Below are 27,854 nucleotides of genomic sequence, written 5' to 3'. Positions count from 1 at the left end.
ACGAGAAGGCTGCGGTTCAGCAGCAGCAGCACCACACAGGAATCCACCACGGGCTGAAGCCCAGGGCTCCAGACGCCATCCTGACTATTTCCACTGGCTTATGCCTCTCTGAATACGAGGGGAAACACAAACACTCTGCAATCACTTCCCATTTGAAATGCGAAATAAACTACTTTGGTAGTTTATTAGGAAAATTAGAATCACCTCCCTTCTTATTGACAATTGACCCCAAATTGTGTGAAAGCATATGGCCTCTTAAGTTTGGACATGGAAGCTAAATGGTACTTCAGGCATTCTGGTTTGGGTTTTTGTTGTGTTTTGTTTTAAAAACATTTCTCCCTAGGCAAAGCCCTGCAAAAACAGCTAGAAGTTGCACAGCTCTTGCTATAAGGATGCTCCCAACTCCACCCAATTACAAGGGCCAAATTAAAATACTGTTTTGGGTATCTCAGAGACCAAACAACTAATGAATTCCATACACAGACAATCCTGAATGGTGAGAGCAGAAGGAAAAAAAAAAAAAGTATCAAAACACTCCCCAAACCCCCTAATTCAGATGTGGAAACCTTACTGTCACTGGGTTTGTTTTTTCCTAGTGTCTTTACTCAAAGCACTCTTCACCACTTCTTACATTCTACTCAAACTCTCCCATCTGGTAAAAAAGCAATTAAAACAACAAAATTCCCATTAAACAAAGTGACCTAATACAAAGAATAGATTTATAAAATTGTCATGATTTCTTTAGATTAATGACACCGTAGTACCTCATGTTTTAAGAATTCTGATGCTGCTCAGTCGTCCTGTGAATTAATCTACACTGTGACAACAGTACAAACAGTAATGGTCTGACATTTTCCCTTGATCAGATTCATGAAACAGTACCTGGCCACAGCTGGAGTAAATAGTGAAGAACCTCTATGTGTTTTTTGAAGTCCAGGGCACTGGCAAGCTCTTCTGAGTCTGTGAAGACTCTGTTGTTATGGTTGGTGGTCTCCTGCCTCTGGCTCAGTAACACAGGCCCAAAACACACAGCTAAATTCTGGCATGTCATTTTATTTACTTCGTGGTAAGAAGCCACCAGTTTCAGGTGATCCAACAGCATCTTCAGAGTAGCCTAAAAGAACAAAATACTGCTCAGGAAACAAAACATTAGACGAAGGTGGTGTTGACATCCTAATGTCGCTGCTCTAGAGGGATAAGATCAAGGCTGATAGCTATGTTTTTTTCTACCAACACCCATCAATGGAACATCTAAGTGCCAAATTAGAAAAGCTGTATTAGACTACCACAGAGCAGACTAGTTCAGACAGACTTTCTGGTAAAATTCAGCTTGTTTCTTACCTGATTTCAGATTTACATGGATGAGTTTTCTCACAGTGGAAAGGGGACATCAGGGAGGGGAGAGAAGCTGCAGAAGCCGTACAGACGATCCAAGTAGATTAGAAAATAAAGAAACCCACAATATGACCTCAGCATCAGAACAAGCTTCCAGGTAACTTCCAGGTACAGTGCTGGCCACTCGCTCACTCTCTCCCATGGGCTAATTGTGCTGTTCTACAGAGGTGAACGTGGCCGGTAACAGCGCGCTGCACTACTACACTGCACAATATGGGAAGCGAAGGCTTTATCGCACATGTTTAGGACAGAGGAATGCATTTGCCCATGTAATTACGACATACAGATCAGAAAGCTCCACAGAAATGGAGCAGGACACCACACGGTGTCTTTGATCTAACAACGTAAAAGTAGTGACCACAGCTTTTCATCAGTTTTATGGAGACAATATAAAATGAAACCAGAATAAATCCAGCAACGCAGACCCTCCAATTAATCACAGAGTGGAAGTATTTTCAAAGACGTGGAGCATCAAAAATCCAAGTGGACCGTTAAGTCAGGAAACAGTTGTACGCAGATTGACACATTTTATGTCCAGTGTGAAAATGTTCCTTTATTTTCTGAAGCACGCAATTTACCTGAACCTGCTAACCCGCTCACCTTCTCAACATCTGGCAGGCAATCCAGAAGGGCTGCTGTGTGCTCAGAGTCACTCGGGTCATTCTCGCAACCGCTTGCTGTCATTTTCAAGGGATTTTTCACCATGGCATCCAACACTGCTTCATACAGCTGCTTGGTTATCAGGGGAGAGGGTAGCTCTCGCAGGTAGTCCTTTAGGACGCCTTCACAAGAGACAAGAACAGTGGCCTTTAACAAGCTGCAGGTTCACTTTCCAGTGATTTTGGGGAGCGCTAAGGCACATCAGCTTCACCCATCCCATGAGAAAATCCTCTGTGCCAGTGGCAAACCTCACACCGGGGTGCGAGGGATGGGAGGACGACAGCAAAAGGGCACAGTGGACCACAGGTACGTGAGAGATCCCCACAGGCTTGGCTACGAGGCAGGAGGTATCTCTGCAACGTCCCCATGAGGCCGGGGAGCACCAGCACCCTTGTCCCCGCGGTGCTGGCAGCTTCTCCGAGCCCACGCGAGGCAGCTCATCACGAGCTAAGGAGTGAAACCAGGGGAGGAGGGTGCGCTGCATCCAGAGAAGGGGGGTTGCTGCAGGGGCTGCTGCGCGCGCAGGAGCAGGGACGCCGGGCGCAGCGGGAGCATCTCTCCAGATCCCCCTCCTGATCGGGTCGAGGGATTGGCAAAGAAAGGGCTCTTAGCAGTCTCCTCCTGTCCAAGGAAAGGAGCTCCTACCAACACCAAAGTCTTCAGCCTGATGACACCTCCTCGTTTGTATGCAACTGGCAATTAATTTTTCTGTTCCATTTATTTTCAACTATAAAATTATGAGCAAACACCCCAGTGCCAGCGGCACATTTGGTGAAGCACGCAGCGTTTTCTCACCTACCAAAGCACCAACCAAACAGATGTCCTCAAGAGGGAAACACCAACTCCTCCGTACCCCTGGGGACTCTGCGTCCCCTAGCACACTGCTCGCTTCTGCTGTGACAAACGTAATTCACAGCCACAGGAGACACTGGCCGAAACAGCCACGCACTGATCTCTCCCAGTTGCAGAGCCATACTGCACCATTTCAGAAGCTGGGGACGTACTAGAGGAGAGGCTGTTTCTAGGGGATGCAGCCACCAGGTTCATTAAATGTTCCATCTATTCCTGCCACAGAGGCAAACAAACAAGAAGGAACTGAGCGTTTGCAATCTTGTAAGCCAGCTTTAAAGGCTGACCAATACTTTAGTTTGAATAGGGTTTCGGTGATTGTAAGAATAATAATTAAAAACCCCCAAACATGAAGACTTCTAAGAGCATCCCCCTTGGAAGGACGCAAGCAGGATGCTACCCAGCAGCAACCCATCCAGTACAACTGACACAGAAAACTGAACAAGACAAGCCTGCCTCCCAGCAGCTTTTACTTTCCTTAAAAAATGCATTCTGTGCCACAAATATCTACCCTTTTTAGCTACATCACAACTGAATTTAAATATTTTGTTAAGGAGACATGGTGGATTAAAAAAAAAAAACTTTTTGAAATCGGGTACTGTAATAAAAGCAGACTGTCCCCCAAAAAGGCAAAGTTGGAGAGATAGATTATGTTTTTAGTATGCACTCCTCCTAGCTTTGTAAAATCCCAAATCATAGCAAATACTATCACACTGTGCTATTTAACAAAGCAATAGCTTTTATAAACATAATCTTTATAACCTAACTGTAAACTGAACCGTATAGCAGTGGGCTTTGCTATGAGGTTGCTTCTAAAAAAATACAGGGAATGAAAGGTAACATTTTCCCCATCATAGCCACGTTTGCGTGCAGAAGGCAAGTAAAAGTTGGCTTCGACCTGTATAAACATTTCTATTTAAAAAAAAAAAAAAAAAATTACTGCACCTAGCAGTAAAGCATCTATTCAAGCCATGTTGTACGAGCAGCAGTAAATGAAGCAGCATCAGCCACTGGAGCTGCCAGACCATCTCTCTGTGCAGCATCAGGCATGGGGCAGCCAGACAAACTTTCTCCCTCTGCAGAGTACCACACAGCACCTGACGGCCTGCCCTGCGCTTAAAATGGGAACTTCCCATCAGGAATATAAAAAATGAGAATGACCACCCACGTATTATCCTGAAAACATATTCCCTCTGGTGGTTTGGGGTTTTTTGGTTGGTTGTTTTAAAAAGAATATGCCACTTCTGTTACAGCTCCACTTAAGTGGCTAGTTTTTTGTTTAATAACTTACTCATATTCCCTCCTCCCCACCAAATTTTATTTCTTCCCCTCATTTTAGAGGACGGAATCCATGTGTGGATTAGCTAGTTAAAATATTTATGGGACAAACGTGGCAGAGGCTGCTGTTGTACAACGCGGTTTGGGATATTTTCCTTTTTCCATACGCAAAACACAAGCAAGATATGTTGACTTTTATCAGGTTTTTTTGTTGTTGTTTTGGTTTTTTGTTTTGTTTTGTTTTAGGGTGGGAGGCTGAAGCCAGAATCAGCTTACAGTAGGAAATGGTATCTCATGATCAAATCAGCTTATACTGTTGAAACACTCACAACCACCTATTAATAATCATTTAGGAGGAATTCCTGTAATAGCATCCACAGTCATAGGACCACCACCTGCCAAAGGACTTTCTCCTACTTAGCCCTGAATAACAGGACAGTTTGGGAGCCATGAATGACCCTTGACCTTTCTAAATCCTTTTGCTATTCTCTCAGCGAAATTAGCCCTGTAAGAGGCTGCTGTTATTTTTTTCCACGAATCTACGCTTCCCGCTGCTGCCAGCCCACTGGCACATTCCCCTTGACACAACCACACACAACAAATTTAGACAGCAAGCAGAAATTGCCATCCACCTCATTAATTCCTCATTTTTCTGACCCACTGAACTGTTAACAGTATTGCAAGCTTTATGCAGAGATATGAATTCACGTGGATGCGAACAGACATGAGGCAACAACATGACTACTGGTCAGTTCCGAAAACTGGCTGCATGCTTCAGTTTGAGCCACAAGCACACTTAATTGTGTGTACGCCTGTGCCAATCCCCAGAGCATTTCTCAGTCAAGATTTAATCATTAAACCTTCATTCTTTAGTCTTTGGAGAGCCGTCAAAAAAAAAAAAAAAAATCTTTTTAATCTTTTGGAAAAGCAGTGCTACTCAAATTTCAAAAAGGACAGAAGGCGGCACTTCTCTTCAAATCAGCCAAGATTTATGCTGAGGATTCATATTTTATGGAACACATGTTTTGGCTTATGAAAGTATGAATCATGTGCATCAGCCTCAGCATTGCAAACACAGCAGTAACACATCAGGGGAAACATTCCCTCTCAACCCCGCTCCCTAAACGTATATGAGAGGGTTTGTGGGCTGGTTTGTTCCTTGCACTAAGCACAGCGGCTACTTCAAGCCTGTTCAGCAAAATCTGCAGGTTCCCTTTTCAGTCCAGACAACAGTGTTTAAAATTAATTAGAGAGTGGGCTGCATTTTGGTCAGCAGCAGTTATGGGTGCAAACACCCCTTCCCGCCCCGCTCCCCCCAACTCGCGCAGGACCCCTGCACTCAGTCCTTTCAACACAACGCTAACACAGGCACTAATGGCAATCACACAGCACAGCTGCAGGGGAACCAGGGGAAAGAATTCAAACTTTTTTAATGCAATTTCTTAAAACTGTTTTTTTTCCTTGTAAGGAAAGCAGCATGCAAGTAAACTCTTGCAATATAACATATACAAAAACATACCCAGCAGTCTTCCCGTAAGACAGACATCAAGGCTGTAGTCTTTTCACGCTTATAATACAAATTTTGGATGCCAAAAATTACCCTTCAGTAGTACAAACCAAAAAAGGACCAAGAGTCCAGAAGGACCTGCACAGTCACCAGAAGTTCACCATCACCGATGAGGCTTGCAGCAATGTATATTAAAAAAAAAAAAAAAAAAAGTACACTTTTCTATTTAACCACTGCTTCATAAACTTGTGATGGAAAGATCAGTCAGACTGTGCCACTGCCCCTCCAGGGCTTTGCATCAGTACCAAGCTCTCCTGCAGTTCACTTCTGTTTCAGCCAGTCCTGGTTGGTTCTGAGTGGACAAAGTACTCAGGAAAATCAAAATGCTTATGAAATGTTACAGGTTCTTTTGTATATAAATGAAAACTAAGTTCCTACACCCTTTCCCATGATATTCCTGAACCGTTCCTGCAAATGCTGTTTTATTGTAATGATTACTTGTAGTGTGGGATTGCAATGCCATTTTTATCATTCCAAAATTAAAAAAAAAAAAACAAACACCAAGTATTCCATTAGCCAAAAGTTTACATTAACCAAATAGCAGTCTGCCATTTGCCTGCTTACGAGTCAGTATCAGGCGGTCTCTGCTATTTGGCAGAAAGCAGCAGAGGGTTTTTTTTTCCCCCCCTTCTAAGTTATCATAGAATGGTCTAGGTTGGAAGGGACCTTGAAGATCATCAAGTCCAACCATCAACCTAACACTTCCAACACCACTAAACCATGTCCCTAAGCACCACGTCTACCCGTCTTTTAAATACCTCCAGGGATGGCGACTCCATCACTTCCCTGGGCAGCCTGTTCCAATGCTTGACAACTCTTTCTGTGAAGAATTTTTTTCCTAATGTCCATCCTAAAGCTCCCCAGGCGCAACTTGAAGCCATTTCCTCTTGTCCTATCACTTGTTACTAGCGAGAAGAGACCAACCCCCACCTCACTATAACATCCTTTCAGGTAGTTGTAGAGAGCAATAAGGTCTCCCCTCAGCCTCCTTTTCTCCAGGCTGAACAACCCCAATTCCCTCAGCCGCTCCTCATAAGATTTGCTCTCCAGACCCCTCACCAGCTTCGTTGCTCTTCCTTGGACACAGTCCAGCACCTCTATGTCTTTCTTGTAGTGAGGGGCCCAAAACTGAACACAGTATTTGAGGTGGGGACTCACCAGTGCCAAGTACAGGGGGACAATCACTTCCCTAGTCCCGCTGGCCACACTATTCTTGATACAAGCCAGGATGCCATTGGCCTTCTTGGCCACCTGGGCACACTGCTGCCTCATGTTCATCCAGCTGTCCACCAACACTCCCAGGTCCTTCTCCACTGGACAGCTTTCCAGCCACTCTTCCCCAAGCCTGCGGCGTGGCATGGGGTTGTTGTGACCCAAGTGCGGGACCCGTCACTTAGCCTTGTTGAATCTCATTTGGTTGATGTTGAGTTGGTTTACAAAAATCAGGAAGAAAACAGGACTTCAGTAATTTCATGGTACAAGCTGATCTTAGAAATTATCACTACTTTTTGTCATTAATTTATTTGTAAAAAGAAGAAAATTATCCGGTTTAACAGATCTTTGACACTGTTTACTTTACTGTACATGTCCTCCTTATAAAGGGTGCACCCCATCAGAGTGAACACAAGTTTCTGCTGCTGGGAACCCTGGTACTGGTGAGCAACACTGAACTCAACAGCAAAACCAGCCAAGGCAAGTTAAGGCGAACTGACTAGCTGGACCAAAAGGTTTATTTAACCCAGTAAATGTCACCAAGTAATATCTTCTGACACCAATTTGTATAATTATAAAGTATAACGAACAAAATTAATTCCCAATACACTGAAATGAAATAAGCCACCAAACAGGTGCTGTCCTGTCCAGCTGCATGTTGGACGTTACAGAGAGGGCTTTGGCACAGAAAATTTATACCCTGACTATTGCTGTTACATTTTCCGTCCCTGGATATGTAGGAAACGAATGCTCCTGCCTAATTTCCTGGAGCAATTGGTTTACTCAGTGATGCCTGAAATTAGATCAACTTTGGTTTACATAACAAGTATTAATAGTTATAAAACTGTTCCACTTTTAAGCAAACAAAAAAAAAACCTCAACAGCTCACTTTAGTTGTGCAGTGCAAGTCCTGTGAAAACACTCACATAAAGAGCTGATGCTATCTGGCTTCTTAAGACCTCCTGGTCCTGTACTCCCACCAGTCCTTCCCACCTTTGCCAGGAGCTTGCTGTGTGACAGCAAGTACAGGGCCACTCCAGTGAGCAGGAGAGAGCTGCTATTTAATTATGCTTTAAAAGAAGCAGATGACCAAACGGAGGCACGTTCCTGCAGCTCTAACTAGCCTGCACAAGACAATGGGAAACGTTTCCAAAAATCCTGCAATCTCCAACATAACGGGAGGACAATGGGTTGATCCGAGATGGCCGTTGGATCACTTGTTGCAGAGCAACCAGCACAGCGGATGTGTCCGATCACAACCCAGTTTTTCCAAGATCCGCTCCGATACAAACCACCAGCAAAGGTTCAACCTGCTCCGGGGACCTCGGCTCCTTTCAGACTTCCACCTCCCTCTATCACTGGTAAAGCGGCTCCTTCTGTACCCTCCTCCCTCCAAATCACCTCTGCTTCACATTTACACATGCCCAAGGTTACTGCACTCATTCTCAACTAACTTTCAGCAATACAAAGCAGCAGTTAACAGCTTGTTAAATGACAACAGAAAACTAATTCAGAGCACAATTTCACCTTTTAAAACGTACATTACGAACACGGCACAATTCTACATTAAAAGAGAAGCAAGAAATTATATTACCTGTTATGACATTAATATCCGGGTACTGGCTTTCACAGAGAGTCACAGCTTTGCTGTCCCTCTCAAACGCCTCTCGGAGCTCTTTCTTCACCGCTGCGGAGCCACATAACCGATACAGGCCTACCACCTAGGAGCAAAAGAAACGGACACACATCAGTTATTTTCCTGCACAGGGGACTCAGAGTTGACATTGTGATTTGTCTCATCCGGGAAGCGCAATAAAAAGAACTGTTTGGAAACGTATGTTAAGGAAACTCAAACAGTGCAAGCGGTTAACATCAAATGATAATCTATCTTATCAAACATTACACGAAAGACACAGTTCAGACCGTTAAGTGGTAAGTGAACAATGCTCACGTTTTTCTGTAACGGTGAACATGCTGAGCAGTATTTTATTGACAGAACAGAAGTTTCAAATTGGAATCATTTAGTGCTTCATTCTTATGCAAACGTAGGAAACAAAATACAGCATAAGCCAGACAGTAAACAAAATTTAAATTATATTTGATACCAGTAACCAGGGTTTCAAGAGAATTATGAATACTCCATTATTACATCTATAAGATGCTGTTTTAAAGATGACAAAACGCTGACTTGCAGGTGTTTCAAATGGTATGAAAAGTTTTATGCAAAGCAGGGGTTAGTCGTCATGCTCAAAGTCACAGGAATGAAACACACAACACTCCTGGACTAGATTACTAATTCAATCATGTGCTTTCATGTGCTCAAATTTTGCATTTTATCATTATTTACTTTTCATTTTTATCCATACCATTTATACAAAGCACTCCTATGACATTAAGGAACTACATCCTAAATATATTAATTTTACTTTATTTTAACAAACTTTATAGGCAGGTGTACTGAGCACTAAATAGCTAGTCGAAAACTACCACGGACTCAAAAGACAAAAAAAAACCCTAAAAAGCACCCTGACTTAGACTGTACTGACTTAGACCATGCAAATCTAGGTTTGCAAACAAAGAGTATTTGTCTGGACATATATTAATTCCTGTTTAAATAAATGGAAAGTTACCCAATTGAATCTGTACTCCTTCTTTCCCAAGACTGAGTATGGTCTAGTATGGCCTAAGACAATTTCTTTTCACTCTAAAGTTGTCTAATGCCACGTCTGAAATTCAGGTGGAGATGCCATACCATGCCAGCAGTCTGCAGTCTATAGGAAATTCAAGTGTCAGACAAGCAGATGGTTAAAACAAAATGTTAACTGTATATTTTGCATTTTTGGTTCTCCCTGTGCAAATACACAAATTAGATTTCATGCTCAAAAGCACCAGGTACATTCAGACAATTGAGATCCCAATCGCTTCATTACCAGTGTTGCCTTGATTACCCAATATCATTTGCATGACTAGGTGCTAATAAGCCCAAAACAAAATGCTGCAACCATGGGACACACACATTGGAAAGAATAAAACTTCTCTTTTCCACTGATTTACATAATGTTAGGAGAGCATTCACAATAAGAATCACGCGGTTGTTATCAGTAGTGACTTCCAGCAAAGTAATTACACAGAAATACCCTTTCTGTCTATATTTTATGACGAGATTAACTCTGCTATTTATAACCTAGGTAACACCAGGAACTACATGTCAGCAATTTAAAATAGTAACAGTGGTAGGTGTGATTACTACCCAATTTCACCTGAGTAAGAACAGGTGTGAAAGAAAACGAGGGCTCAGGCGTGCTGTGGAACAGCGTGCAAGAGTCCTCCCACCCGCTTCAAATTAATTGCCAAGGGGAACATCCCACCTTAGCACTCTGCATTTTTCTTCCTAACAGACTTCTTGTCTAGCATCCGTAACTGGGGGGTTGTTTCCGTACCTCATTTCTCATGCATATTTTTGTCCATTAGGTTACATCAACCGATAAACTGTATTAGGATGAAGACACTGGGCACTGCTGCTTTACAGCACTCACCTCCTGTCCTAATTTTGGAAACAACCTGGAGAAAAGCAAGGAGCAGTGGCATTGGGAAACAATTCAGCCCCTCAGTTTCTCCTCCTCTTCATGCTGTGCACAATCAAAGTCATGGCAGAGACAAGTTTTTGGCATGTTGGCTTGAGACTGCACACAGCGAGTAAAGTTTTGTCACAAGATCTGTCCTCATCGCTTTGTGTCACTGCACACGATGCCTCGGTTTTGGGTAGGAGGGTACACTACACACCTAGTTTTGCAGGTAGATACACCACGTCCTGACAGAGTGATCTGTGTCTCAGGAATCTGGAGTTTTCATGTTCTCATCTCAGCTCTGCTTTTTAGGGGTGACTACAGGCTGGGGGCTGCCGGTTCATTTCACTGTCCCTAGTCCTAAAGCACAGCTGCGAGCAAGTGCCTATCTCCTTCACAAAGGCCGAGTTGGAAGCATCGATTTCACACAGTCCTGTTATTCTTCCCACATTGTCCAATGACATTGTTCACCAAACAGCAGCAAAGCAAAAAAAGTGACATGTGAAGGCGGTTTTAATTCCCCCTTTCCCCCACAGTGCTCATGCTCTGCAACAACACCCATCCCAACACAGAAATATTAACGAAACAGATTAAAATAAGCACAGTACCTGACATCCTCTCTTTTCAATCTCCAAAATGCATTTCTGCATCAGAAGCGGCACCATCAAGCCCGCGTTCTCCTTCTCTACGACTTTTCGAGCATCCACCCCAAACATCACGGGCTCCCGATCTGCATCAAGCCCATCGAGAGAGTTCTCCCACTGCTCCATGAGCGACAACTTGACGTAAATAAGCCCCCTCGGTTCCAGTTTGACAGCCAGCTGATGCGTCTTTGTCACTCGGAAAAGAGTGGGAAGAGCCACGGTGCCATGACAACACACCCGATTTTTCCGCGGGGTGGGTTCCCAGCTGAACACCACCAGCTTTAAGTGCTGAGCGTTTTCAATTTCTATGTTGAACGTGTGGTCCATATCTAGAAATGTTGTCCTACATGTAAGCAGGGCCGTTCTTGCTTTGTTTACTGAGTCAACCTGTATCGCGCAGAAGACATCTTTTGAGTCTATTCTTGGTGGTTTTAAGTCCTCAGCACCATAAAAGTGAATGCTCATGAGTCCAGAGATGTACTGAGAGCACTTGGGTTGATCAGAAAAGTTGTAGTGTCTGAAAGCATCGATATCTATTTCAGTTTTACCACTGTTGTTTGGAAGGCTCTCCTTTCCTTTCCCACACTTGGTTTCATGCCCATGTTTACCTGATTTTGTTATAAGTTCAGGAGAGTCGCCATCACTGAGGTAACCACCTTTGTTGTAGGACTTGGAGCTCCTTGAGCTTTTCTTTTTGTAGGTGTGCTGTGACGACACGCTGCTGTCGAGATGGTAACGACTTATCACGTTCCTGCTGGCAGTGGTGGTTGAGTTTCCAGAAGATGGCAAAGACACTGTATGGCTGGTATCCCGGCAGCTGCCTTTCAGCAGGGAAGGAGGGTTATCTGAACTAGTATGGCTTGAAGTTCCCTTGACACTCAGTTTCCTGCTCAGCTCTGGCAGCTTTTTCATTTTCATGGAAAGCTTCCTCACAGTCCTGGGAGATTTAATTCTATCGGGGAAAGGCCAGTTGATTGATCCGCTTTTTTTCAGAGGACTGGGACTTGGAGGAGAAACCTCTGTTGAGGGTATATCAGCCTTGTGTGCAAGTACAACTCCAGACCCTTTGGAAGAAGAGAAAGAATACTCATTTTCAAACCGCTCAGTAACCGCAGTTCGCAGCAATGAAAAAATAGATCTTGAACTAGGGGAAAACATGTTGATTTGTCATAACTTGATAAACGCAATTCATTCAGACAACCATCATTCATTCATCAGTCAGATGTTCACGAGCACTCAGAAAGCTGTGCTCTGCTGACTTGGTCAGCCAAATTTGGCAGTTCATAGTCAGAAGCCGGATTTGTTCTGCTTTATGGAGATGAAAGGGCCAGAAACTACATATAAACAAACGAGCTATCTCACCCGCTGCATTCAGCTCAATCCATTTGTGCTGCAGTCCCTGTACAAGCAGACATGGCTGCATTCCCAGGGCACAGGTGCAACACAACCAGTCTGAAATGGGAAAACACTGGAATATGGCAAATGCACCCTTGTCTATGAAGCAGTCAGCTACTTAGCCAACACATCAGCATTGCCCACTCTTCTTAAGTCTAGAGAACAGACACCTGTCTCTAGTGAAGAACACAGCTACGCTCCTGTGCATGTCCCTCTGTTACCCAAAAGAGCCCCAAATCCCTCCTGTGTAGACGCAGGCAGTGTCTCGCACCTCTTCTTCCATTTCTCTCAGCTCCTCCTTTCCACCGCAGGATGAGGAACACAACAAGGATTTATTCCTTCCAAAAGCTGCATCCTGCACTGCCTCATTCCTGCCGGCAACTTTCCATCTTTCCTGGCACAACCACCCCACAGCAGGGCTTAAAGTTATACAGTTCCCAAGTGATACTGTCATGGGAAATCACCCACCCTTCAAGGTGCCAAAAAAAAAAAAAAAAAATTATAACAGCATGCTGAAGAGGGAAAAAGAAAAAAAGACTCCTTCAATTCAGCAGTAAAAGACAACTAACTAAGGAACACCCTCAGACATAAGCCAGTACTGCACAGCCAGGAACCTGCGGTTCGCCTCATGCTCCAATACTCGAGGAAATCCAAATATCAAGTTATAGCTCAAGCTTTTCTCACTTTCACCAGCACGAGGCAGTAATGACTACAGGAAAGGCAGTGAATTTACATGAGTTAATGAAGCATGCAAGAGGGGAACTGAGGCCAAAATGATAGATACTAACAAAATTACACAAGTACTTTCACTTAGAGTCCCTTCTCCATCCCTTGAAAAACCAGTATCAGTTCTTACCAGCAATAACCACCCCGTCCACCCACTACTTTGCAAATTTTAGCAGCTCCCACCCAACAGGACTCACGGGCCTGCAGAGGCAAGGCTACGGGTACCACGGAGCCCCCAAGCACGCTAACCCTGTGCGGTGCCGTTCGCCCGAGCAGCTCACAGAGACTCCAACACCTATATCCACCTGTCACCCTTCCCTTGCTAGCCAGGGAAAGGGAGAGTCTATTTACAGCATATAAAAAGAAAGCAAGCACCATTGCTTTCTCGAGATACTCAGCAAATCATACTTTACACAGGTTACTCTTACAGGTCTCTCAAAGGCTTACTGCTTTAATTTGAAACTGATCACTTCAAGTCCACATCACCATACAGCTAGTGATTTTTACAAGTCCCCTTTTCATCCAAATTAATTTTTACCATTTAACTATAACTAACTTTTTATACTTCACTTAAACAGTTAAATCAGGCAATCTGGTCTCTGACCAAAGTGATTTGTTGTGGTTTTGGTTGTCTGCGTTCCCCCCCCCCCCCCCCCCCCCCCAAACCCCTAAAAACTAGTTCTATTACCAACAGACATTCAGCTTCAAAAACTTTTGCAGATAGTTGCTTAAAAGAGTATCTTTATAAGAGAAAGTTTCAGTTATGACAAATAATGCATAGAATCTGTTTTCCAGAGTGACAGAGGAAAACTCATTCAGCCCTGCATCCCATGGAAGTAGTTCCCTCGCAGGGGAAGGGCTATTTCTAGCACGCCTGCTGTGCTTTTCTGGCAAGCAGCTAGTCAGAAATGTGGTGTTTGATAAAAGCGGACAAAGCCTTCCCTTGTACTGCAAATCACAGCGCGGTCCCACTGGTGGGCTGGCCTGGAGCGCTCTGCAGCAATCAGTGCCATGCTTCAGCCCGCTAACATTAATCTTCCCTTTCTGTCAAAAGTCTCTGGCACAGCCTTGGAAAAGCAGGCCCACAAATTAAATCACACACACACACACACACCCCAGCTCATTAAAACTGAGGAGTCAATCTAACACTCTGACTTTTATGTGTCCAACTTCTGCTGCGTTCAGCACCAAACAGTTAAAATAAAATATGCGGCTGGAAGGAACTTAACAGTCGAGTATTATGCAGGATGGTATTCCCATCAGCATTGAGCCACATGTTGTTCCACTAAAGCCAGCAACGTGCTGAGGTATGCACGCAATTTTAAAGAGTGTACATGACACAGCTCTGAACAAGCTGCAAAAGGAGCTGTAGCACAGTCCAGTAACAAACCACCCACCTGATACAGGTTTCTCTCAAAGCTGCTGGAAGGAACGAGCTGCGCCTCGTTCCTTTTCCCAAGTTACAAGGCTGTGCCGCAAACAGGCTCCTCGCTGTCCCTGTCCCCACTCGCTCTGCCACCGCACACCCCATCCCAGCAGTTAAACTTTAAAAATACCCTTACGGAAGGAAAGCAGGAGGAGAGGCACCTGTTGCGTAAATGACTACCAAGGCCGCAAAGATATGGTCAGCTTTATGTGATGCAGCTGACTATATATATGTGTATCTATTTATTTAATTTTTACTGTGAAAGCAATCAATCACTGGAACAACGTCCCCAGGGACATGGTAGAGTCTCCATCACTGGAGGTTCTCAAGATGTGGCTGGACAAGGTGCTAGGTAAATCTCATCTAGGCACCTTTTTGCACCCAAGGGTGGACCAGACAATCTTCCAAGGACCGTTCCAACCTGGGCTGTTCTATGACATACTTATGCAGTATGAGTAAGACAGAAAGCAAAATAGCTTTTGAAGGACAAAGCAACCCAAGTCCAAGTGACTTGACATCTTCAGTGGCTGCATCCATCAGCTATTTGTTCAGCTTGACTAGTAAAGCCACCTTTTACTTTGCTCAGCTCATGGCTGACAGAAAGGATAAAGCCTTTTCATGACCAAAGACACACAACTGGGGAGACACAAACAGCCTGGAGGAATACAGTCCTGCATGAACCCAGACACCCCCCCTCCCAGCTGCCCACGGGGCGATCACTACTGTCCCCTCGGTGGCCCAGGGCAGTGCCCACAGACCGTACCCCTACACAACGCTGCCCCAAGGCAAGAGAGGACTCAAACTATCGTCAGCACTTACGACACAGCCCCTGCCAGACGTAGGCAATGATTCAGTGCGGCAAAAACGCTTGTCTGACCCCCCCTTCACACTGTTTACGCGTGCTTGGGCACATACATCACTGCCATGCCGACTGCCAGCCACGCACGCTGTTTTACAGGCTTATTTCATTACATATTTATTGTACACATAACTTTCCTCACGGCTTAAGGTAGGGTTTCTGAGTTATTTTAAAGTTCCTCGGAAAACCTGTAACATTTTTGGGACCATGAGTTGAGGTCAACGAGTATGTCAGAAAGCTATCAGTTCCTTACCGCAGCAAGCTACCGAATTATCACATGGCCACTCTCACAGCTAATGGAAATGCTGAGATCGACCAAACTGGTTGACAAATTGCTGGTATGCAATTTAATTTTTCCTACTATTCTCCAGACATACTTAATAAGTACACTACATCTGAAAGCATCTCTCTCAAATAATGGCATCAGTGTTGAAGCCGTTTCATTTTAGAACGAGAAAAAAAAAATACAGCTTACACTGAAGGTTTATAACTTTCAAAACCAAGGTCTCCCTCCTGCCTAGATTTTTTTATTCTTTTCCTTTTATTATTTTTAAATGAACCCAATGGTTTATTGAGAAAATGTGTTAAAAATGAAAAAGCGGCAAATCAAAACAGAAAAGCCTCAAAATTGCTCTTGCAAAATCTCAAAATTGCTCTTGCAGCAAACAACGGGTGAGTGAAAAGGGGCTACTGTTGTTCTGCACTAGATGCCACAAGAAATACTTATCTGGATCTTCAACCAACAGAAACAGCACAGCTCTCCTGACACCAGAGGCTGTGAACTTACTGAGGCGCAGGTCCATTACACCTTCTCATCCCCAGGTAGTTCCAGACCTGTTCTGATAGAAAACTTTAGAATAGAACTGTAAATGCCATCAAGAGAAGAATTCATGCTATATCATATTCAGGCAACTTCAATTAAGATATAAGGAAAGCATCACCTCTATCCACATCAGCAACTGGGGGAAAAAATCCTTACACAAAACTAAAGAGAATGTTTAAAATAGGGATAGAAAGGAATTATTTCTATGTAACATCTTAATTATCTAAATAAATGGAAGAATCTCCTCTTTTCACCTGTAAAAAAAAAAAAAGTGTTTTCTACCCTATAAAAATTACTATTTTGACCAATGCAGCATCTGAGTTCCATCCCACATAATGCTTCAGAATCAAGGAATGGAGAAATTATTAAAAGGGTAAAAAAAAAAATCTCTAAGAATTCTGTAATGGTAGTTTGTTTTCTTCAAACACTATGCACACTGACATTAATTAAGCTGTGACAAACCCATCGACCCAGGGATCACTTTTACAGGAGCAAAAGATATAAAATAAATTGCTTTAAATAGCCCATTAATTAAAACGGGAAGCGATTACAGAGGAGCCTCCCGAGGCTCACACACGCTCACACAAGAGGTGAAGGGGCGGACCGCTGCCTGCTCTTCATCCCAGCGGTGATCCTCAGAGCATCCTCAACAGTGGTACCTCGCTAGAGAGGGGAACACACATGTGTAACAGCACTTCGGATCTCTGACCAGACTTAGAGAGTTCAGTATCTACAAACAAGCAGGAGTTTGTCGCAGGTATTTTAAACGTTAATGATTCTGCGATGCACATAAGCCACAGTTGGCTCTAATCAGACGCTGGCGTCGCACCAAGACGCAAGAGGCAGCGCCACAGCTGATGCCAAGCTCTGCGCGTTCGGGCTGCTCTCACGAAGGTTTCCTCCCCTCACTGTGCCTTTCGTGGCACGAAAAGCAGCTTTGCCCCTATTTCCCCAGTCAGTGGATATAAACAGTTACTTGGTATAAATCAGCAACTGAAAAAGGCAACAACTATTTTAAATTAACTGCTCCTACTCCACCACATCCTCTTGCCTCCTTCACCCGCAAGTCTTTACAGTATCGTCACCCCATGGATTAAAGACACACGCTTGAATAAGTCTTTGACCTTCAAAAGCGTGTGCACAAGCTCCCCAAAAGCTCACCGACAAACGGGCTTCAGCTCCACAGGAGAAGGAAAGAGCAGAGGGACCTTTCTACCACATACCAAACTTTTTTGGTATCTCAAACATTACGCAAATATTTTGCGTGACTGCTTTTCTGCCTCATGAAACCAAGGCTCCTTGCACTTGAAAAAACAGTTAAATCACAAAGCATCTTCCATCTGGAAAAAAAAAAATATTAAGCAAACGGTATTTGAAACTGTGGAAGGAAATTGGTAAATAGGATCTGCTGCCCAGTACACTCTATGCAAACTGCTGGAAACTCGCTTGCAACATCTAAGCGTGCAAAATATTTGCCAGCATTGGCCCCAAAAGATGTATTTGAAAACTGGGATAGTGGTCACGGTCTAAGTGGAGAAAGAGCACTGTAGCTTCAACTATGGCTTCAATGAAGCTCCAGTTGACATCTATTGGGGTGAAGTGGGAATATGGTATCAACCTTCACTTCCTACAACACTGAAAAGAAATCTGTTTAGGGCGATTCCTACCACGTTTTTCCATGCAGACAGCTAACATGTACGTTTTCAGAAGCAAGAGCACAGTCCAGATCCTGGCAATCTGCAATGCACAAGTCCTACCAGGATGTCCCTGAGATACAGACACATGCAAGATGATTCATTCCACTGATTAGGTGGAGACTATTAGTAATCCTCAAACAGTAATCCTCCCCAAAAGCAAAAATATTACAAATTCTTCAGAAGGCACTATGCAGAGCTCCATGATGTAAATCTATCGCAGGAGCTGACATTATAAAGGGGTGGTTTTCTGCAACGTTTTGCAGGTGATACACATGTCTATAAAAACATACAGTTAGAGTTCAATCCTAAACAGTTGTAACATCTTATGTATGCAAAAGTATACGTGCAATATGAAAAATTCAATACATAACAAAAACATTCCTGTTTTCCAATCATAACCATTTTGCCTGTGCAAGGGGACATCAAATTAAAAACAGCCTCCGGGGTCCTTTCCATTTAAATTCTTCTCCCACAGACTTAAGAGCATGAGCTGGCACTATGTTTCTACATTACTAACTCAGAACCAAATTATCTTCTTACTCTTACCTTTTGTGTACTTTTCATAAACAAAATACATGAATTATTTTCCCAAGCTCCACTATAGGGGCACCTTATTTTTAATCAGTTCCTTTTTAGAAGCCAGCATGGTTAGAATTATTCACCAAGGAATTACCTGACAAATCCTATTAACATAAATGGCATTTACTGTAGAAAGTAACCAGATTAACATCAGGAACTAGCAGCGTAAATTAAGACTATGGGGCAAATTAGCACCTCTACAACTATGATCCATTTCATTGATAACATTTACAGGAAATATCTATTTGCTGCTGTGTTTGGAAAGACTCCCAATAACTGCATTCTATCATTTATATTTTTTCTTAGTCCTGGGTCTAATAAAGACTCTTTCAAAAAAAAATATCAAAAAGAAAAAAAAAAATCCATGACCATTTTCTTTCTACAAAGTTGGAAATCCAAATAAGGCAGCAATGTTTTAAGTTTTAAAAGTTAAATTGATTCCATTATCCAAAGAAGAAAACAGCATATGACAAAATGAACAACTATATATTTTGTTGGCTTTTATAGTGCCCCACTGTTTTCTGTCTATGCTTCTCAAAATCATGTATTTTAGACTCTAATGCAAACCAATATTGACATATATAAAATCATATCAATAAGAAAGATAAGCAGCTTTTTTCCCCAAAGCAGTAACTGCATATTTATCAGGAGTTACTGCTTGATGTACACGGCCCTTCAAAAATACAGACATCGATTTCATTGCAGTTGCGTAATTCAAACAAGGTCTTAACATAAATAAAGTTAAATTGGCCATGTTGCCCTTCACACAGTAATCTTGTATGGATGAGCTGTCATTTTAAATTTGACTGAAAATAACTGTAGACACCTTAACTGGATTAGAAAGAAGAACTAAGCCACTTCTCCATAATAAAGCCAATTACTGAGCAGCAGGGATCCACTTCATCATCAATTAATCTATTCAATGTGATCACCATTCAATACATGCAAAAGGAGAGCTGCATTTAAAGTAGCTTAATGAACTTCATGCATAACAAACCAATCAGGGGAAATCCATAACACTTTTCTCCTGGTTTCATGAGAGACTTGAAATGGCAATTTCGCTTTCAGAAATAAACGTTTCTTCAGTGCGAAAACAATTATGACTTTCTTCTTCTTCCACAAAGGGATTCATTTTTTTAAAAAACTTATATATTGAGAGACTAACCACCTAAATGGGGGTGAAACAGCTTGCAGGACACACACGTAGCTTTCCAAAACAACCATGCTTACTGACCTCTCCAAAGCCCCTAGGGCTCCAGCGATGGGTGAAAAAAAACCCTACCTAAGAACGTGATATTTCATCTATCTTGCAAGCAAATATAATGGGACTAACTACTTCATGCAGCTATAAAGCGAGCTATTTCTAAATAAACACCCGATAATTTGAACATACTTTGCAACTAAAAATACACCCGTATCTACGGCATTTCCACCAAAAGAACTAAATGTGAGCTCCCAGAAGAGAATTCCGACTGTTTTTCCTTCCGCTGTTTACAGCAGTTGCTTTGGTGCCTTCGCAAACAAGCCCCGTTCCCAGCAGCAATCTCCGCACTGGGAATCCGGGCACAGCAGCTCCTGGCACACCGGGACACGGGGCCAGAAGCCTGCCAGGACGGCGAGGCTGGACGGGAGCAACCCGGAGGGGGCTCCTCCGGAGGGCAGTGCCCAGGTAGGTCCTTGCTGCTGAGCCGGGCAGAAATACGGGCTCTTAAATGGCAGCACAAAGAAAGCGTGAACTTTCTCCAAAGAGGGGAACCTGGAACGTCTCCTGAACTTTACACTAAGTTTCTAGCTCTCAACAGGACAGTAGAGTTAAGGTCAAGATAATCTAAGACACATCAGAAATTAAAAATAATACTTTTTTGGAAAGAGTTGTTGGGTTTTTTTCCTTGCTTATTTTTGTTTGGTGTGGTTTTATTTTTGTTTGGCTTTTTTTAATAGACCAGGAAAAATCTTTAATAAGATGCTGAATTCACACACTTAATGGCATTATGGAAATGAGACTATCAGACACTCAGCCAAAGATAACAAGGAACAAAGAGGCTGGCTTCTGAAAGTGAAAACCACTCCTCTCCAGTCTATTAGATTAGCCCGAGACAGTCAACAAGACAGCAATTACAGAAAGCGACGTGATGAATAGCGTTTACACGGCCTTCCAAAGAGTCTTTAATAAAAAGTCCCAGACAGCAAGTTAAAGAAACTTCCGCAGACATTAAGTAGGTTGGAGGCTGGAATCCAAGGCCGGGGTTAGACACCACCTAACAAAGGAAACCCGGTGTGTCCTCACGCTACCAGCAAGCTCGCTTTGCAAAACCCTGGTCTTCAGCGAGGTGGGGGCCAAAGAGCAGAGGGGACATCCACACCTGGACACGCCATGAACAAACTGACTGGGAGCCTACCGCGCAGCTCTACACTTAGTAGGTATCAGTCTCACAATTCCAATATTTTTTTTTAATGAACATGACATGCGTTTCCACTGAAAATTTGCCTGCTAAAGATAGGAGCGGAAAGAGAAAAGAGAGACACCAGAACGGTTTATTATTCCTCTAATAGAAAACAGAGGACACGACACTTTTATGTTCCTGAACCCTCTTACCTGTTGAAGGGCACTTCAGGGCAGGATTGTCCTCTGCTGCTGGCACGCCGGCTGCCTTGCAGGCAAACCTCTGCCGGTACTGCTGCACATGCTCCCCAGAATGCACGGCATCGGCCGGGCTCCCTTCGCTGGGCTGAGCTGTCCGACTGTCCCCCATGCTCTCCGTGGAGCGTGGGGGACCCTCGTGGGGACCTGTGGCTGTCCCCAAGTCACCCCCAAGCGAGGTTTTGTACCAAACCGCCGGGGAGCCCACAGCCACAGGGCTATTCACAGCAGAACGGTGGACCCTCGGCAAGTCGGGCTCATCATCTTCAGGGATCGGGTTGTACCATATTTCTCCTTCATCGTCTGCATCGTTATCCTCACCGAAGTCCAAAGCAACACTCCTTGGCACAGCAGGGCTGGGGGTGCTCGGCAGGGCACTGACAGGAGCGCAGCTTCGGGCAGGGTGCTCCCGTCCCACCGGTGACGTGGAAGGAGCCCACGGCACTGCAGGTTCAGGCAGCGGGATGGGAGATTTGGGTACCGGGATAACAGCCCCATGCATTTCCTTACAGGGGTTTTCTTCTTCTGAAGGAGGAGGAGGAGGCGGCGGCGGCCGGTGCGTGCTCTGCTGCAGCCAGCTGCGTTTCTTAGAAACGGTAATGCTGTTCATCTGCGGCCGCTGCTCGGGGACCTCGCTGGCCTGGGGGAACTTGGGCTCCTTCCTGCTTCTCGAAGCTATGTAAACATTTTCTATTAAATCTGTTCCCAGAAAGAAAGGCAAAAAGAGAGGGAAAGACAAATGTTTAGAACACTGTTTTGCTTTTGATAGATGAAGATGTATGCTGTTGCATGACATTCACATTAGACCGCATCTGAAAGGACAAAAGATAAGTCGATGTGATCATAAAATTAGATTTCAGCCTGCCAAAGTAGAATATGCACATAATTAATAAAGAGTCAGGCTTGTTTGGCTGTATTTTTAACACCGTGTAATTTAGATAAATGGCAGTGAGATAGCTCTGCTGAAAGGTCACGCATACTTACATAGAAAGGGCTGCTTTTTTTCTGCCAAGTTCAGGTACAATTGGTTTGAAAAGTTGCTACACAGTATTTTTCCAGTTTACTTATGCCAATGAAGAAATAGCCCCAGCTTTTGGTGTAACGTACCACTTAAATGGCAACAAAACCCCCACATAGATTCACTTCTACATTTATATATAAATAAAGGTGAGGATATCTCTTGCACAAAAACCTCCAGAAAGGACTGTCCTGACCAGCTTTATCCTATAATTAAGACAGAAGCATCCCCTGATTTGTGGGGAACAAAACAAAACACACCATCACAAAAGGAAGGAAGGAGGGAGAAGAAACACAGAAACACTTTCAAATATCTCATTACACAACAAAAACTTCATGTGACACCTAATCAAATTCCACTGACGGCTCCCAAAACTTGACACAACTTCTTCAAAGCAGTGGTCAAACATTTAATTCTGCATCAAAAACGCCACTCGCACTTGAGCCCCCTGTCATCGCAACTCCAAGCAGCTCACTCCGCAGCAGTGCCATGTCCCCTGCCATCCCATCCAGGGAGGTGGGACCACGCGAGGAGTGAGCACCTCAGCCCCGAGCAAGCACCGGCCCCTTCACTAGAGCTGGAAGGAAAGCTGCAAATACATCCCAAATAAAAAAGAGGGAAGGGAGGTCAGATAACCCTCACACTCCTCTGCGGAGGAGGAGAACCCAGACGGGGTTTGCTCCGCCAGTAATACTGAATGGGGATAACTGGGTTCTCGTGAAACAACTGGTTTTCATGCAAAACCCCCTGCAATTGGAAAATCCAGATGGGAGCAGCTATTTGACACCGTTTGAACATTATTCTCAGCAAAAAGTTATTTACACACCAATGACAGATGTTAAAATACAGACACCTCTCAGGAGGATTCAAGGAGCAGCTCTGTAAATCTAGGTAAGTTCACTGGAGACAGGAAAAAGACTGTCACTCGAACACCTTCCCTTCGACCGTCTTTTCAGGTTTGTACATTAATGACAGGAGAGATCCTTGACAAGATCTGAAACACCACCATTTCATTTGATGAAAGATTCATCATTTGGTGATTTTTTTTTTTTTTTTTAAGTGAGGTTTACTCGTTTAGCTAAATTGCAATACAAACACTGTTTGTGATTTCAGAATTAACTTGGTTCAAAGAATGAACAGAATTAACAGTGCCCACTTTGAAGCCTGTGCACACCTCCATTGAAGCGCTTTGCTGCACTGGGGCCGAAGTCGGTTAATTAGCAGAATCCGAGGCAAACGTGAAAGCGGGGCTGAGGAGGCAGATACCTGGCAAAGTTTCAGTGATTTGGCAGCAATCGTATTCCTTCCCCCACCCATAGCCTGGAAATGTAAGCGTGCCATTGTAAAGGTTCCCCTTTACACAATTTCACGACTATTTCAAGTAAGAACTAACCAAGAGGACGGGGAACTAAGCTGCAGTGGGCACAGGGCTATGCCTACACTTCCAAGAAGTCAGTTTGGATCAGGGACTTCTTGGGCAGGCATCCTCCTGCTGGTGACGACCACCTCAATGCCTTCCACTTCTGCATGGACAGCCCAAGGAGCAGTCCCTGCTCCGGTAACATAAATAGATGGAGCATCCGATAGCCGTATTTCCACAAACAAAAATATCTGTTCCTTCCTGCTTCACCGAAGAAATGCAGACCCTTCCATGCTGGTTCAGAGAGCCTACAATTCCCAAAACAGCAGGCTCCTAAGAAAGGAGTGGCTGTCAGCAGGCTCTCTCGACAGGCTGAGAGAGTTGGGGTTGTTCAGCCTGGAGAAGAGAAGGGTCCGGAGAAACCTTATAGCGGCCTTCCAGTCTCTGAAGGGTGCCTATAAGAAAGTTGGAGAGGGACTTCTTGCAAGGGCATGTAATGATAGGATGAGGAGTAATGGCTTCAAACTAGAAGAGGGTACATTTAGATTAGATATCAGGGAAAAAAAATTTTGCTATGAGGGTGGTGAGGCACTGGAACAGGTTGCTCAGAGTTGTGGACGCCCCATCCCTGGAAGTGTTCAAGGCCAGGCTGGATGAGGCTTTGAGCAACCTGGTCTAGTGGGAGGTGTCCCTACCCACGGCAGGGGGGTTGGAACTCGACGATCTTCAAGGTCCCCTCCAACCTAAACCATTCTGTGATTCTATGAAATACGGTGAGCCTAAATATGCACCCAGCCACACACCTGGCGTCAGCCTCCGGCTGCCTTTGGGTCCCAGCGGCAGCAAACGCGCAGAGCAAACTCAGCTTTGTTTTCAACATCCATCCGGGTATCTCAATAACAAACCATCTGCAAAGGCTTACTGCAGAAACATTAATAATCAAGTAGCTCCGGCGTACTCCAATAACCCTACTGCTTGCAGAGACACGCCGCCTACCACACGTATTCCAAACTACCCCATCTCCAAATTAGCCAACGTGCTGCCCGGAGTCATTGATTGTAAATGTTCACTGAATCTCATCCAGACGATACACTTCCATGTAAGTCTTCCAACTGCAGTTTTTGCAATGGAGAGCAGTATTTGCAAGCGCTGCCGCCCCTTTATGTGAACTTGGCCCTGATCCTAAAAGCCCTTATGCCTGTGTTTATTTTAGTAACAAACTGTTTCACATGCAAGTATCTGCACAACCAGTGGTTCAATATCACAGAGCAAGTTTTCAACGTTGTTAGCTGTTATAGTAACGAGTCAATTTTAAATACAAAGCTTTAAGAGATATACAGGTCAGGCACATACTTTTGGTTCCAGAGCAAAGGTTCATTCAGAAGAATGTCATCTACTCTCAATTAGTACCCTAATATATTTCATATATTCTAAAAATATATATTAAGCCTCCACACATTAGGCCTCCACACAAATAGAGCACAACGGTTCCTTCACGAAAGGCTTCATTATGGTGTTGAATAAAGAAAAAAAAAGTCAAGTATTCCCTTCACCTTCCACTCTAGCTAAAAAAATTTAAGTAAAATACTATGTAAATTAAAAGTGTTATGGTAAGAACACATGTATGCTCAAAAACCAGAGCCTCAATGTTTCAGCTCAACTGAGGTAAAAACTGATATTCAGCCTACTACATAGGCATATAAAATATTTCAATATGATACTGTGCACTGCTTTTCAGATAGTAATGAGGGGAACGGCGTTTTCCAGTCTCTCCATATATGGATCAAAACAATTCATGGTTCTTCTGGATGTAATAGCAGCTACTTGGAAACATTTTGAGCTTTCAACTGCACCATTAAAAAAAAAAAAAAAAAGCAAGCAGCAAACAAAAGCCAAAGGATAACAAACAGTCATATGATAAGAAAATGTGTGGGGATTCACACAAAGTAGTGGTCTAAATTCAAGAACCTCTTATTTTAATGCGGAATTTTTATCGCCGAGAAGAAGAGTAATTACGGATGTGAGGATGTTACCGCTGCGGATTGATCCAAGACCTAAATTTAGATTTGCTGAAGTGCCCGACCTCTGTTCACAACAAATTTGAAGGCTACGCAAGATGCGGAAGAAGAGACAAAAACTTTTCCAGCCTCGAGTAAACAGCTTAACTCCACCGCATGCCGGCGGCTCCCATCGCAAACCCTGCGGGTTTGGGAGCTCCGTTGCTGTTTATTTGCAGTTTATATCAGGCGGCACCGACCGACGACAACAGAACCGGGTTCCAGACCCGGCCCGGGCCGTGAGGTGCCCGGTACGGAGCGCGCCCGCGCCCTTCCCGCACCGCACCGCACCGCACCAGCGGCTCCTTCGCTGAGGGGGGCAAAAATCTAATTAATTTCTGTTAAAGCGCCCTCCCGCCGACCCGCGCAGCCCGCCCTCCCGCCCGCAGAGAGGCGTTCAAAAGTTACCCCCCGCTTGTGCAAAGGCCGTTTTCGCAGGGGAAAGCCGCTTTCCAGAGAGAGATGGAAGGAGCGCGGCCCCGGCGAAGCCCCGCGGGGAGCAGCACCGGCTCCCCGGGGAGCGGGCACGCCGCACTCCCGCCGCCCACCGGACTCCTCGCCCGGCGGGGAACCGACCGATCTGCCGCCGTCCCGCCGCCGGCAGGTGGAAGGGCGGACACGGGCGGCCGGAGCCCCCCACCCCCCCGGGGCGGGCACTTACCCTGCGGGGCGCAGACCCCTCCGTGGCGGTGCCCGGCGCCCGCCGCCGCCCCTCGCTGGGACCTCCTGCCCCGCAGCTTGGAGAGCGTCCTGCGGAGCGGCTCAGCCATGCCTGGGTGCTGCCTCCCGGCCGCCTTCAGCGGGCGCTGCCCCCCGGCCGGCGGCACCCGCCGGCCCCCCTGCGCGGCGGTGGCGGTGGCGGCGGCGGCAGCAGCCCCGGGCCGCGCTGCCCCATGGCGGCGTGGCTCGGCGCGGCCGGCCCCGGCTCCGCCGCGCACATACTTGGCATAGCTGAGCGGGGTGAGAGGGCGCCCCGCAGTGCGCATGCCCGCCGCCGCACGGGGTCGGGGGGGTGGGGGCCGCCGCCGCTCCCCACCGGGCGACCGGGGCGCAGCCGAGCGCCGCCCGGCCCGTGAAGCGGGGGAGGGGGTGTCGCCCCCGGCCCGCCTGAGGGAAGGCGGTCCCGAGGGTGCAGGGCGAGAGGGACCGCCTGTGCCCGCCGGGGGTGGCCCGGGCTGCTGGGGGCTGCCGCCGCCTCGACGGCCCCGGCGTCCGTCCTGCCCGGGCACGGACCCCCGCCGACACCCGGGGTTGTACTCGGAGTGTTTCTCGCTGTGCCTGGGACGTATCATCTTCTCCATCAGCCGTGTGCGTGACGTTTCTTGCCAAAGACCAAACGATTCACAGAATATTTTACATGCTGCTTTGCCCTTGATGTTGTTTTTTATATATATATTTCCCCCCCAAAGAAACAAATCTATAGGCTGCACACTTATTTTCCCCCTTCTGGGCTTAGGCCGTGCACGTGGCAGTTTTCGCTCCCTGGCAGCTTTTCCGACATTTTCACTGCAGCCCGGCAGCTCTCCGAAAAGCCTTTGGCGCTCCTCAGTAGAGTAACAGCAGCGAAGCAGGGATGAAGTTGGACTTGGTGTATTCCTTCAGTATTCCCGCCAAAATACCACCTAGGTAAAAGACAAATAGCATCAGGAGAGAGCAAGAAGCGTACTGAGGCTGCTGGAGCGGGCAAAAATTTGGTTTCGGTGTATGCGTTGCTCATCTACATCGCACATTAATTCCATTAGCAAGAACACAGCCCTTTGAAACTCACCTTGGGAAATGGTATGTCATTGATTTCTTCCCAAGATAAAATATTGAGGCATCTTTCATTGGTTAATGTCTTCATGGGTCTACGTTTCATTGGCAACAGCTTCAGGAGCACATTTTGCACCTTTCTATATGACACACCTTACAAAGGATCTGCGATGCGCCTGTCGCATGGTGGGCGAGAGCGAAGGAGCCGTGGTGTTTGGTGGTGGGTTGGATGTCGCCTCAGGCGTTCCACGCATTCTGCGTGCCACGCACAGCATCACCCCAGCACAAAACAACGCTCCAAATATTGGGCCGAAGGAAGTGCTCCCTCGGTTCTGGAGAAAAAAACTGCA

General features: G+C 45.2%; 1 protein-coding gene across 1 annotated transcript in view; it reads right to left on the bottom strand.

Annotated features, from left to right (window-relative positions):
* SYDE2 (synapse defective Rho GTPase homolog 2) overlaps nucleotides 1–26,522 on the bottom strand; it is a gene marked incomplete at its 5' end in the record, with an annotated part of 31,398 nt that extends 4,876 nt beyond the window's left edge. The window contains 6 exons of the mRNA XM_082483521.1: nucleotides 883–1,114; nucleotides 1,996–2,177; nucleotides 8,556–8,682; nucleotides 11,136–12,235; nucleotides 21,273–22,016; nucleotides 26,414–26,522. Coding sequence (XP_082339647.1) covers nucleotides 883–1,114; nucleotides 1,996–2,177; nucleotides 8,556–8,682; nucleotides 11,136–12,235; nucleotides 21,273–22,016; nucleotides 26,414–26,522 — 2,494 coding nt within the window. The remainder of the gene's footprint in view (nucleotides 1–882; nucleotides 1,115–1,995; nucleotides 2,178–8,555; nucleotides 8,683–11,135; nucleotides 12,236–21,272; nucleotides 22,017–26,413) is intronic.
* Between the last annotated feature and the right edge of the window lie 1,332 nt (nucleotides 26,523–27,854).

Source organism: Vanellus vanellus, assembly GCF_965231255.1.
Source record: "Vanellus vanellus genome assembly, chromosome: 5".
Lineage (NCBI taxonomy): Eukaryota > Metazoa > Chordata > Aves > Charadriiformes > Charadriidae > Vanellus > Vanellus vanellus.
This window is presented reverse-complemented; position numbering and strand designations above follow the sequence as displayed.